Source organism: Geotrypetes seraphini, chromosome 14 (genome assembly GCF_902459505.1).
Source record: "Geotrypetes seraphini chromosome 14, aGeoSer1.1, whole genome shotgun sequence".
Taxonomy (NCBI): domain Eukaryota; kingdom Metazoa; phylum Chordata; class Amphibia; order Gymnophiona; family Dermophiidae; genus Geotrypetes; species Geotrypetes seraphini.
This window is the reverse complement of record NC_047097.1, coordinates 63,481,275-63,495,275: the sequence shown is the minus strand read 5'-3', so window position 1 is coordinate 63,495,275 and position 14,001 is coordinate 63,481,275. Positions and strand designations below refer to the sequence as shown.

General features: G+C 44.3%; 1 protein-coding gene across 1 annotated transcript; it reads left to right on the top strand.

Annotated features, from left to right (window-relative positions):
* Positions 1 to 6,113: 6,113 nt before the first annotated feature.
* LOC117348378 (olfactory receptor 1020-like) lies at positions 6,114 to 8,720 on the top strand (the record flags this gene model as incomplete). Its single annotated transcript, XM_033920447.1, has 2 exons — positions 6,114 to 7,016; positions 8,706 to 8,720. Coding segments are annotated over exons 1-2 (918 nt in total), but the record flags the coding sequence as incomplete, so codon positions are not given.
* Between the last annotated feature and the right edge of the window lie 5,281 nt (positions 8,721 to 14,001).

The window sequence follows — 14,001 nt, the reverse complement described above, 5'->3', positions numbered from 1 at the left end:
TCTTTCATAAACTACCTACCCTTTCCCCTTCCATACAACCCATGCCCCTTCTCTCCTTTATATACGATTCAAATTTCAGATTCAAACCCTCTCCATTTTTCTCCCCATGCTCTGGAATCTATCTCTTCTTTCCTTCCTTCTACTCCACCCCATAGTCTGGCATCTCTCTCTCTTTCCCTTCCCTTTTCTCCCCTCTCCCCCCATGCCTTTCTTTCCATCTCTCTCCCCACTCTCCCTCCATAGTCTGGCATCTCCTCTCCTTTCTTTCATTCCCTCCTTCCCTTCTTTCTCCATAGTCTAGCATCTCTTTATCCACTCCTCTCCCTTCACTTCCCTGGTCTTCCTTCACCCTCCCCCAATTTGTTGGTTTTGTCCTCTACCCCTCCCTACCCCTAATTGAGTATAGCATTTCTAGCCTTCCCTCCCCCTCAGGATGGGTACCTCTCTCTCTCTCTCTCTCATGGGCCCTTTCTCTGTCACCTTTCCTCTTCTCCATAAGACTTGCCTTTCATCATCATCAGCATTCACAACTCACTGCTCTGGCCAGCATTGGTCCTTTGTCTCTGAAGAGAGGAAGGCCCGATGCCTGCCATATCAACAAGTTGTGAAGACTGCAGCTACCAGTGTCTCTGCCAGTAAGAGAAGAGGTTCTCAGATCATGGGGCAACTGCCCTGTTTGCCCCCCTAATGCTGGCCCTAGGAGCAATCCTTATGTTGTGCAGCTGGAGTGGATCACCCCCACCTCTCCTTTGTGCGCCATTGGTGGTAAGTTTCCCATTGGTCCTGGAAGCTATAGACTGTAAACACATTGTCCTCAGACCACCTGCTGCCAATGAAGCTGCATATAGAAACAGGAAGTCCTAACCAATCCTTAAATATGCAAGTGGTGGGCAATGTACCCCAAATAATAACTGATGTATATGCAAATTATCCTGGCTCCTATCATGATGCATGCGTCCTTAGCCAATCGGATCTGATGCATGAGGCCTTTCAGAGTGGTGCGATCACAGGGGGTGCTAGGTGAGATCCATAATACAGCTTATAACTTTCTGAGCACTTGCCAAAACTCTGTTTCTTCCTACAGGTACAAGGGCACCTATGCCCCTGAGGTCTGGAAGATGCCACAGCCTCCACTATAGGCATGTGCTGACACACATAATAGACACATTAATATCGTTTTCTCTTCTTTTCCATGCAGGTGACCATGGTTATCCCCTCAAAATATGACTAATGATACTCCTCATCAATCTGCAGGGACTGCAGAGCAGAAACCACAATGGCAACTACAGTAGGACATTTGGCCTCTTAAAGACAAGGTTCTTTTGCCTTGACCAGTCTGGAGGGAGCTGCTGTATAGCCCCTTCAGGTTTCAGGTTTATTAAAAATTTGATATAGTGCCTTATCAAATATCAAAGCAGATTTACAGAATTTTTTTTTAAAAAGATACATTAAAAACAATTATCGATGCAGCAACAGAAATACCAACTAACAAACAATGACTTACTGGTAGAAAAGGAAGCTGGGAAGAATATTTAGACAGTAAAGAATGGGAGGGGAAAAAAACCAAAGGGGAGGGGGAAGCAGGTACATCAGCCAGAAGGGTTTGGCTTAAGGAAGCATAAAATCTACCTTTATACGTCCTTAAAAGGACAATCATAGATCATAAGCATCTTTAAAAAGAAATGCTTTTAAACTAGCTTTGAATTTATCGAGCGACGTAAAGTTCTCTTATATGGCTAGGGGCCACATTCCAGAGTGTAGGAACCGTAACTGAAAAAAATACTAGTTCTCATAGTGTTAATGTATCTTGGGATAGTCAACAGATTTTGATTTGAGGAACGCAGGGAACATTGAGTAGTATTAATAAACTCTCGGTGGCTGGCGATTTGAGTTTTAAAGGTTAGTAACATGATTTTACAGGTGATTTGATGCTCAATGGGAAGCCAGTGAGCTTTGATCAAAAGAGGAGTGACATGATCGTATCTTCTTGCTTTTGAAATCATTTTTACGGCAGTGTTTTGAATGATTTGTAAATGTCTTATTTCTTAGTGATTCCTTTATATAATGAGTTACCATAATCCAGACATGATATGACTAAGGAATGAATGAGTATGTTCAATGAGGATTGATCAAGTAATGTGGCGAGGGACCTTATCGTACGGAGACGATAGAAACATTGTCTTACTACTGAACTTATTTGATCATGGAGTAACTCGATCAAGTGACACCCATTTTCAGTGAATTTAAGAGCAAATGGGATGCCCATGTGGGATCCCTTAGAGGGTTAAGCTAAGGGAACCTGTCACCAGGAGTAGGATCCCTAGGATAGTAGACTTGAGGGTGGGTCAGTAGAGTGGGCAAAACTGATGGGCTATGGCCCTTATCTGCCATCATCTTCTATGTTTCTATTTTAATAGGGCATTACATATATGAAAAATCCACTACCACCTCTTCCCCTCCCCTCTCCCCTCTCTCCTCTCTCCTATTCCCACCCATTCTGAACAACAGTATTTAGTAAATATTGTAACGCGAACAATAGGTAAAGTCAAAAACCCGTTAACCTTCCTCTCCCTCCCTTCCTGGGAGCTACAATGTCTTATACAGAGCTGGAACATCATAGTTGAGGGCCAATACTAACATTGCAATCTGATATCACATCTGCCAATTCCTAAAGCTGAAGTATTTCCCAACCCTGAGGTGGAGGAATAGGCGGAATCTGTATGCCCAGACCACAAATAAGATCCCTTAGTGAGGCAGAGCCCCCAGCAGCAACATACATAGCCAATGGAGAGGGAGATAGGGGTCAAATTTGAGACAATCAGATATTGCCTCTTCCATGGTAACATGCCTGAGAATTTTTGAGGTGTGTACAAATGGTGGAGCACTGGCTGATGGAAGTCTGGATGTTGGTGGGCTAGTTGGTAGGGGTCTGACTGGTGGAGGGCTTGCTAATGGCTGACCAGCTGGTAGAATGTTGGCTGGTGGGAATCCAATTGATGGGAGTCTGGCTGGTAGAGGGCTCAGGGGTAGGTGCCCAAATAGTAGTGGGCTCACTGTTGGGTGGCTTACTTGATGCCACTGTTGTTGCCCTTGCCCAGTTAAAATCTGGAAAGAGCATGTGTCCTACTGGTGATGGCAGCCTGTCCAAGCTAAGGATCAGAGAGCACTGGGCAGCAGGTGGTGGGCAAGGAGAGCTGGCTACAAGCAGTATTGTTGAGTTTTGGTGGGTTTGATGGGCTCATACTTAGAACCATAGATGTTGTGGTCAGAGTGGTGGTTCACTAGCCCATCCACCAGGTTACTTAAGTCATCTGTATGATGATCTACTAGGCTTTACCATACCAGATGCTGCTGTTCTAGAAACAGGTATATACGCTTTCATTCAGATTTTTGGGAGGCGGCTGGGAGTTTTGAGTGAAGTATAAATTATTACTGATGGTTCATTTGAGCCTTAAACATATGACTCCTACGGGATTGTTTGACCCTCCATGTACCAACAAGAGATTTGAGATCTTTGTCACAGGCAAGCCTGGTTTTCCCTTCTCAGAAAAATCTGCACTATGAGTCCATAAGGAAAAGTGTGTTTTCATGTGCAGGACCATCAGAGTGGAAGAAGCTGTCGGGGTATTTACAACGATTTGATGCTGCATTGAAAAGATCATAAGAAAAGTCATGTAGGCAGGGACTAGTCCTAGTATTATTCTAAATATAAAACGGCAAAGTTTAAATTTTATGTGGGCCTCTACTGTTAGATGAAGTTTATATGATAAAGGTTTAGGTTTCTGAAAGTTATTTACACTCTAGATGAGTCTGGTGCCTATATTTTGAAGTGCTATCAGTTTTACTTGCAATTTTTGAAAGCAGCCTGCAAATAGACTATTACAAGACAATGTAATTGTATTAATTATTTTTGTTTTGCTTGTCTGGCTCTCGGGGGTATGAGGTGCTCCGAAATCATGTCCCTAAGGCTGACTGCGGAAGCTATATACTGTTCCATAGGATTCAGAAACCACCACATTAGAATCATCATACTTCAAGGGAGTGGCGGCTAAAACAGATATTTTATTCTCTCAGAGGGTAACCCAGAATTTTAAATATTTTAACAATATTGTGTAAAATATCATAGTAATGCAGTTTAAGACTCTGCAGCTGATAAATTATTTATTTGATTTATTTGATTTTATTAACCAACTTTTCACGAAGAGATTCATCCAAAGAGGTTTACAATACATTGAATGGAGATCAGGTACTCTTAATTAACATGCAAACTGAAAACTAATTGGCAAATATATTCATCTAAATTCTTGGTGTTATGGATTACATGATCAGAGTGTTGCAATTCTTGGTTTAGTGATTTACCAAAAAAATGGCTTCAATTTGTTTAGTCAATTGCTGAGAAATTATTTTACAATGGCTCATTAATAGGCCGTGTCTCCATGAGTCCAGGTTGAATATTAGCTACGAAGACCTTCCAACTGCATTGCAAATTGACTAATACACTCTCAATCACTAATGCCACGCTCATCTCAGAACACAATCCTACCACTCTCCGCCATAGAACTGCATTTTTCTAGGGAAGCTGCGTTTTCAGAGTGTCTCTTTTTATCAAACTTGCTCCCTTTGGAGAGTCGGCAAAAACCTGCTCTTCAACAGTTTATAAAAGCAATTAAAACATGGCTATTTACGTAGGTCTTTAAGTAACTATTAGTACCTGATTTACTGCGGAGCTGTCCCTTATCTCCCTTACGGTGTCAGGTCAAAAGCGCGCCGGGACAAAGGCGCGCCCAGACAATTGAGCGCAGCGTGCACCGCCGCACCGCTCTAAATTACTGGTTTTAGGGCTCTGACGGGGGGCGTGGGGGGGGAACCCCCCCACTTTACTTAATAGATATCGCGCCGCGTTGTGGAGGCATTGTGGGGGGGGGGGGGTTGTATCCCCCCACATTTTACTGAAAACTTCACTTTTTCCCTGTTTTTAGGGAAAAAGTTCAGTTTACAGTAAAATGTGGAGGGTTACAACCCCCCAAACCCCCCATAATGCCGGCGCCATGTCTATTAAGTAAACTGGGGGGTTCCCCAACAAAACCCCCCGTCGGAGCCCCTAAAAACTGTAATTTAGAGTGGCACGGCGGCGCGCGCTTTTGTCTTTCGCGCTGTTGTCTATGAACCCTCCCTTACTCCATGGAACATTATGACTGGTACGTTGCGAGGATTAATCCTTAGATCATGTATTGTCAACATTTTTGTAAGTGATTTGGTGAAGAACTGTCAAAATTTGCTTAACATGTAGTAGGTGTGTCCCAAAAATGATAGAGCTGCTATTTTTCTCACTTTTTATTATTTTATAGAGGCCCCCCCCCTTTTTTTTTTTTTTTTTTTAAGAAGTTGCATTAGGGTTTTTATTGCTGGCTGCGGTGGAAAAAGCTCTGACGCTCATAGGAATTTTATGAGCTTTTACCGCCGTGGCCTGTGATAAAAAAAACAAACATTGCTTCATAAAAAGAGGGGGTGGAGGTAATTTGTTACAGCCACAGCTGAAACAATCTATACTAGAACAACTCATAGAATATCAATGTTTATGTGGGTGATCACCGTCAATAGAGGCGTTAGCGACTAGCGCGGCAGGCGGTTGAACGCGCGGTATTCCGTGCGTTAACCGCCTACCGCACCTTGATAAAAAGAGCTCATAGTAATTCACTGTCACTGCTATAATAATAATAATTTATTTTTATATACCACCAAACCTTCAGTTCGAGGCAGTTTAAAATAAAAAAAGCTGGACATAAAGCGAATTATAATAATCGTCAAAAGGTTTCTCAGAAAAATACAGATTACAATTAATTCAAAATCAGAATCAAAATTAATTTGTCTCAAAGGTGGTTTGACATAAAAAGAGACCAAAGATACAATAAATATGGATCATACTCAAATATTTCTTACAAGATAAAAAAATATATTTAAGTCAAAAAATTTTCAAACAAGTTTTTAAAAGTTTTTGAAATAAATAATAAGATTGAGTTAGAGGGATAAGAACATTCCAGTAGGAATTCATGGTACCAGCTATGAACCGTAAATCCAATTTCTTCTACCAACAGATATAATTGACAGAATAAATGGAAAGAAAGAACCAGACTTCAGTGACTGAATTCATTCTCCTTGGACTTACTCGTGATCCAACCCTCCAGATTCCACTCTTTGTGCTCTTGCTACTGGTCTATATTTTCACCCTGCTGGGCAATATTGGCATAATTATTGCAACTAGGTCAGATAGGCAACTGCAGACCCCGATGTACTTTTTCCTCTGTCATTTGTCAATTCTAGATATCTGTTATTCTTCAGCCGTCACCCCTATAACCCTGCAGACCTTCCTGGTAAAGCAGAAAGCCATCTCCTTCCTCGGTTGTGCTCTACAGCTATATTTTTATGCTGCTTTTGCCACCGTGGAGTGTTTTCTGCTTTCTGTGATGGCATTTGATCGTTATGTAGCCATCTGTAACCCGTTGCTTTATCCAGTCATTATGAGCAGGAAACTCTGTCTACTGATGCTGAGCACCGCTTATGTGGGTGGCTTTTGCAATTCCTTAATCCATACAGTTTGCGTTTTTCAGTTATCCTTTTGCGGGCCCAATGTAATTGATCACTATTTCTGCGATATTCCTCCACTCTTGGTCCTTGCTTGCTCTGATACTTCCGTCACTGAACTGGTGGCCTTCATTTGCGTGGGGTTCAACTGCACATCATCCTCTCTGGCCATCTTAATCTCTTACACCTACATTATCTCCAGCATCCTGAGGATCCGCTCTGCCGAAGGACGGCGTAAAGCGTTCAGCACTTGCGCCTCCCACTTCACGGCTGTGCTCATATTCTTTGGGACCCTTTTTTTCATGTATTTACGGCCTGCTTCAAGTAATTCTGTGGAGCAGGAAAAAGTAGTTTCGGTGTTTTATGCAGTTCTTATCCCCATTTTAAACCCTCTGATTTATACCCTGAGGAACAAGGAGGTGAAATCAGCACTAGTGAGGGTAGGGAAACGATTCGTAGCATTCAGAGGGTTTGCTTGGTAAGTGCTTTATTCTGTATGAATACGAGTCACTGCATGAACATCTATAACTCTAAGGTACCAAAAAGGCAATTCTGTAACTGGTCACCCACATTTATATGCTATTTGCATGCATAGAAATACAGAAGACCAGCACTTGGGGGGAGGGGGGGTAAGTGTATTGTAAGAAAGTCTATAACAGTGTTTTTCAACCTTTTTACACCTATGGACCGGCAGAAATAAAATAATTATTCTGTGGACCGGCATCGGTCTGTGGACCGGCAGTTGAAGAACATGGGGCTAAGTCGTGGGCTGGACCCCGCCCATCTCTACCCAATCTCCACCCCAGACACCGCCCCCATAATAGTACTAATTGCACCTTGCCTCATCTGGAAGCCTTCCCTCTGACGTTGCAATGTTGCGACGTCAGAGAGAAGGCTTCCGGTTCAGGCGCAGGATGCCCGTAGGAGCCGCTGCCCGTGGCTTTGTGCACCGAATCAGTGAGGAAGAGGGAGCTGGCTCGAAGATAACGCCGCATCGATCGCACCGTGGACCGGCGGTTGAAGAACACTGTGCTGGCCCTGTGGACCGGCAGGAAATTTCTGTGGACCGGCACTGGTCCATGGGCCAGTGGTTGAAGAACACTGGTCTATAAGATACTAGTAATCCCCCTGCTGGAGATTCCTTCACAGTGTCACAGGCACCTTAATTTCCATAATCCCTCCCTAGGGGGAAATGACACAAGAGGGGTGGAGCCAGGAAAGCAGCTGCCAGGAAGTAGAAAAGGTGAATCCAGAGTAGGGTTAAGGAGGCCCAGGGAAGAAAGGAGTGAACCCCAGAATGCTTTGACTACATGCATTTAGCTACTCTGCTCGGCTGAGGTAAGCCAACCTTTTGGAAGCCTGTTTGAGGTCTGGGTGGGGGCCAAACCTTGCACCCCAGAGAGAGAAAGAGAAAGACTTTACAGGCTGTGTTTGGGGAATGGCAGCTACAAGCCTGCCTCCAGACATTTCCCTCTGCATAAAGAATCTCCTTTTCCTTGTTGTTCCTGATCCTGTGAAGGGGTTTTGAGTTAATAAAGAGTTTATTCTTTATTCTTTCAACAGTATCTGGTTGTGTATTCATGGAGCTCTTCCCAACCCTTACTCATGAGATCACATGTATGTTTATACACATATGTGGCAATAAAATAACGAAACATTATGCTGTAAGTACTTGAGTGAAAGTAAAAATAAATGCTTGTTTTTATATTTAATAGTACAGCGAACACATTGTGTATTTAAGTTAAAGTATAAAAATTACTGCTTGATATAATAATTTGAGTAAAAGTACAGAAATTACAACAAATGCAACTGATCTCAACATTTCTATTGCTTTACAATTCAATTCACTTTGCTTTTAGTATAACTACGTTTTGCAAATAAATGTCAAGTCATGCAGGTGTGTTTGTGAGTCATTTACTTCTGGGGGATTTCTGCGTACTATGCAGGTACAGTGGTGATAACTTGGCAGTTACATGTGCTGCCCCTACGTCTGATGTGATACACCTTGCAATTAATACCTCTCATGCACATTTCTACAGGTTTCTGTTTGTGTCCTTGGAGATTGGAACATGACACTGGCCTGTCACTCAGCTCATTACACTATATGGGGTGACCCTAACTAGAGAATGACACGGGGACAAATTTGTCCCCACAGGAACTCATTTCCCCTGAGTTTTGTCGCTGTCCCTCTCCCATTCCTGTAAGCTTTGCCTGAACCGCACAAGCCTCGAACACATATGATGTTAAAGCGTTTGAGGCTTGTGCAGATGAGGACGGAGCTTAGGCATTGGTGGAATGAGGCATTATGACATCACAATCTGAGCTCCAGAATGTTGCTACTTAGGATGTTAACGTGTTTGAGGCTTGTGCAGATGAGGGCGGAGCTTAGGCATTGGTGGAATGAGGCATTATGACATCACAATCTGAGCTCTAGAATGCTGCTACTTAGGATTTTAAAGTGTTTGAGACTTGTGCGGATGAGGATGGAGCTTGCAGGAATGGGGCAGGGACAGGAAAAGAACACGCCGGGACGGAAAAATGAGTTACCGCGGGGACGGGGAAAAATTTGTCCCTGTGTCATTCTCTAACCCTAACTATTGCAGGGTGTCAGGTCAAAAGTGCGCCGGGACAAAGGCGCGCGCAGACAATTGAGCGCAGCGCAGAGGTGCGCACCGCACAAAATTACAGTTTTTACGGCTACGACGGGGGAGTGTGTTTACTTAATTGAGAACGCGCCGCGTTGTGGGGGCGTTGTGGGGTTGTAACCCCCCACATTTTACTGAAAACTTCACTTTTTCCCTGTTTTTAGGGAAAAAGTTAAGTTTACAGTAAAATGTGGAGGGTTACAACCCTCCAAACCCCCCACAACGCCGGCGCGATCTCTATTAAGTAAACTGGGGGGGGGGCTCCCCAACAAAAACCCCCGTCGGAGCCCCTAAAAACTGTAATTTTCTTTGGCACGCGCCTCCGTCTTGCACTCAGTTGTCGGCGCGCGCCTTTGTCTTTCGCCGACTTGTCTATGAACCCTATTGCAGTGTGTATTGCACAGGGAATTAACAGATGCTCAAATATATAGTGCTTTGCACGCCTTTCAGTGCTGTAAAAATGATAAACAGTAGTAGCAGTAGTTTTGTCACATGAGAGTACATCGGTGAGGCTTGGTAGTGTCAGACTCGAGGTCAAAGGTTAGGTGGGGATCAGAGACAGACCCTTCTCCAGCTAGCCACTACTTGATGCTCCCTGTGCAGCCTTCTCAAGCAGTCCTTCTCGGCCTTGATCTTTCTGCATTTTATAAAAGGGTCCCTGTGTGTCTTTTCTGTGCTGAGACTGGAGTCGGTGCAAAGAATGGCCACCCGGATGGTCTCGGGACTCAAGGATCTACCATACGAAAAACGGCTTGACAAATTACAGCTATACTCGCTCGAGGAGCGCAGAGAGAGGGGGGACATGATCGAGACGTTCAAGTATCTTACGGGCCGCATCGAGGCGGAGGAAGATATCTTCTTTTTCAAGGGTCCCACGACAACAAGAGGGCATCCGTTGAAAATCAGGGGCGGGAAACTACGAGGTGACACCAGGAAATTCTTTTTCACTGAAAGAGTGGTTGATCGCTGGAATAGTCTTCCACTACAGGTGATTGAGGCCAGCAGCATGCCTGATTTTAAGGCCAAATGGGATCGGCACATGGGATCTCTTCACAGGGCAAAGGTAGGGGAGGGACATTAGGGTGGGCAGACTAGATGGGCCGTGGGCCCTTATCTGCCGTCTATTTCTATGTTTCTATGTTTCTCTGTTTTTCCCCCAGGCTAAATTTTAGTCCAACTTCATTCATGTTTGAAGAGGTATTTTGACAGCGGAAGGGTAGATAGATATCTTTAAACCCTTATATATATTATTTTTTTCAACATTCCAACGAGTTAGAAAGAATTAAAAAAAGCACAATTCAAAACATTAACCCCTCCGTTTACAAAACTGTGATAGTGGTTTTTAGCCCAGGCCAAGTGCTCTGAATGTTCTGGGCTGCTCCCGACACTCACAGGAACTCTGAGGGATCCTTTTACTAAGACGCGTTAATGCGTCTGCTAAATGCTAATGCGTCCAAAGTTTATAATGGACACATTAGCACGCGTTAGCATTAAGGGCTCCTTTTCCTAAGGTGCGCTAGCATTTTTAGCGCACACAGGAAATTACCGCGTGCTACACCGCGCGCTACGTGGAAAAACTAACGCCAGCTCAATGCTGGCGTTAAGGTCTTGCGCGTGGCAATGTAGCATGCGCTATTCCGCGCATTAAAGCCCTAACGCAGCTTAGTACAAGGAGCCCTAAGTGCACGCTAATTTTTAGCGCACGCTAAGACACACCAGGGCGCCTTCATAAAAGGACCCCTGAGAGTTGGGAGCAGACAAGAGCACACCGCGCGCTATGTGGAAAAACTAACGCCAGCTCAATGCTGGCGTTAAGGTCTTGCGCGTGGCAATGTAGCATGCGCTATTCCGCGCATTAAAGCCCTAACGCAGCTTAGTACAAGGAGCCCTAAGTGCACGCTAATTTTTAGCGCACGCTAAGACACACCAGGGCGCCTTCATAAAAGGACCCCTGAGAGTTGGGAGCAGACAAGAGCACACCGCGCGCTATGTGGAAAAACTAACGCCAGCTCAATGCTGGCGTTAAGGTCTTGCGCGCAGCAATGTAGCGTGCGCTATTCCGCGCATTAAAGCCCTAACGCAGCTTAGTACAAGGAGCCCTAAGTGCACGCTAATTTTTAGCGCACGCTAAGACACACCAGGGCGCCTTCATAAAAGGACCCCTGAGAGTTGGGAGCAGACAAGAGCACACCGCGCGCTATGTGGAAAAACTAATGCCAGCTCAATGCTGGCGTTAAGGTCTTGCGCGCAGCAATGTAGCGTGCGCTATTCCGCGCATTAAAGCCCTAACGCAGCTTAGTACAAGGAGCCCTAAGTGCACGCTAATTTTTAGCGCACGCTAAGACACACCAGGGCGCCTTCATAAAAGGACCCCTGAGAGTTGGGAGCAGACAAGAGCACACCGCGCGCTATGTGGAAAAACTAACGCCAGCTCAATGCTGGTGTTAAGGTCTTGCGCGCGGCAATGTAGCGTGCGCTATTCCGCGCATTAAAGCCCTAACGCAGCTTAGTACAAGGAGCCCTAAGTGCACGCTAATTTTTAGCGCACGCTAAGACACACCAGGGCGCCTTCATAAAAGGACCCCTGAGAGTTGGGAGCAGACAAGAGCACACCGCGCGCTATGTGGAAAAACTAACGCCAGCTCAATGCTGGCGTTAAGAACCCCTGAGAGTTGGGAGCAGACAAGAGCATTCAGCATGCCAGCCTGCACTTAAAAACCACTATCGTGGATTTTTTTTTTGGGGGGGAGGGTAAGTTAATGTACCTGTGTCCAAAATAGATTAATTCCTTTGCAGAATACACAGAGATATAAATGCATTCATTGTTTTTGCTTTGCTTGTCTGGATCTCTGGGGAATGAGCAGGTCTAGATAAATAATCCCAAGGCTCACTACAGCACGTATAAAAACTCTTCAGTACGATTGACACACCAATTCTTAGAAGCTTCGGGGTTCACGTGAGTGCTGGCATAATACGTTGTCTGTTTTTTTTCTGTCAGAAGACAGCAAATCAGAATTTCCGTTTTTTAAGAATTGTTGTTTTTTTAAATATGAAACATTTATAATGAAGTTGATGAAATCTGTCATTACACGAGGACTTGCAGCTAAGTCAGCATACATGCTCAAAATTATTCAGCAAACAAATCATTTAACATCTATGATTTTATCAGCATGGATTTATCAGAGGTAGGCCCTGTCAGATATATCTGATCCATTTTTTTGATTCCCCCTCCGTATTTGCGAATTCCGTATCTACGGATTCGCTTATTCGCGGCTTTAAACACAAAAATGCATTTTCATTTTTCAGGCTATTTTAAGCCCTGTAAGCCCCCCCCCCCCCCCTTTAAGCCTTAACTGGTTTTCGGGGCAGAAGCGATCTTCCCACACTCCTGCCCCGTGCAGATCACTCACAGGAAATGGCTCGAGAGACTATGGGAGCCATTTCCTCTGAGCGATCTGCACGGGGCAGGAGCGTGGGAAGATCGCTCCTGCCTGAAAACCCGCTAGACCACCAGGTAAAGCTTAAAGGGGGGCTTTCAGGGCTTAAAATAGCCGGGGGAAGCGGGGGTTAGAGGCAGAACTGGCCCGAATATTATTCACGGTTTTTTAATATTCGTGGGCCGGCTCTGCCCCTAACCCCCGCGAATATGGAGAGGAAAGTGTAAATAAACAGTGCATCCCTGGTCTAGACTCAACTAGAATTACAACATACAAAATAATTTTTTAAAATATTACACATCTTTCTGTGTGTGCGTACGTGCACACGCATGCTAGGAGTGGCGAGGAAATTTGCAGGGGTATTTTTAGAAGTGGAGCAGATCTTAGGGGTAGTTCTTGGGGATGGGACAGTTTAAGAGGTGGGTTAGTTGTGGGATCATAGCTTTAGCCTTTGGGTCAGAACGGTCTACAAGTTAACATACGTGATATAGTTAATCTAATCTAATCTAAGGCTTGGCTTTATATACCCAGTCATCATTCTAAGAAAGCTCTACTCGGTTTACAATAATTAACCTAAGAAATAAAATAACAAGGTACACTAAGCTTTTTAGCGTGCGCTAAATATTAGCGCTAAACGCTAACATGCGCATGTTAACCTATGGACGCATTAGCGATCTAAATCCGCGCTAAAATGCTTAGTGCGCCTTTGTAAAAGAAGGCCTAAGTTAATTAAGAAACGCCATTTAAAGGGGCCAAAAAAAAAAAAAAAAACCCAGTTAAAATTAAAGCGCCTACTGGCGTCTAAAACTTTTGTAGCACGTTTTTTCAGTCATAAAAGAAATATTTTAATAGCTTGACAATTTTCATTTTTCAGGTGCCACGTGCATCTTTTTGAGTTAATTAGAGATGGAATGGTACAGCTTAATTAAATATTGCTAATTCCTATTAAAGCAGCAGTCATTGGGGGCTGAGAAAGAAACAGAAACATAGAAATCGACAGCAGAAAAGGGCTACAGCCCATCGAGTCTGCCCATACCAATGACCCACTCCCTGACTTTTACTCCCCTATTGATCCCATGTGAATATCCCATTTTCTCTTAAAATCTGACACGCTGTTGGCCTCAATCACCCGCTGAGGCAGCTCGTTCCAATGATCGACCACCCTTTCGGTGAAGAAGTACTTCCTGGCATCACCTTGAAATTTCCCTCCCCTGATTTTCAGCGAGTGTCCTCTGGTCATCGAGGGCCCTGTAAGACTGAAGATATCCTCTTTCATCTCTATACGTCCCGTGATATACTTAAAGGTCTCAATCACGTCCCCCCCCCTCTCCCTTCGC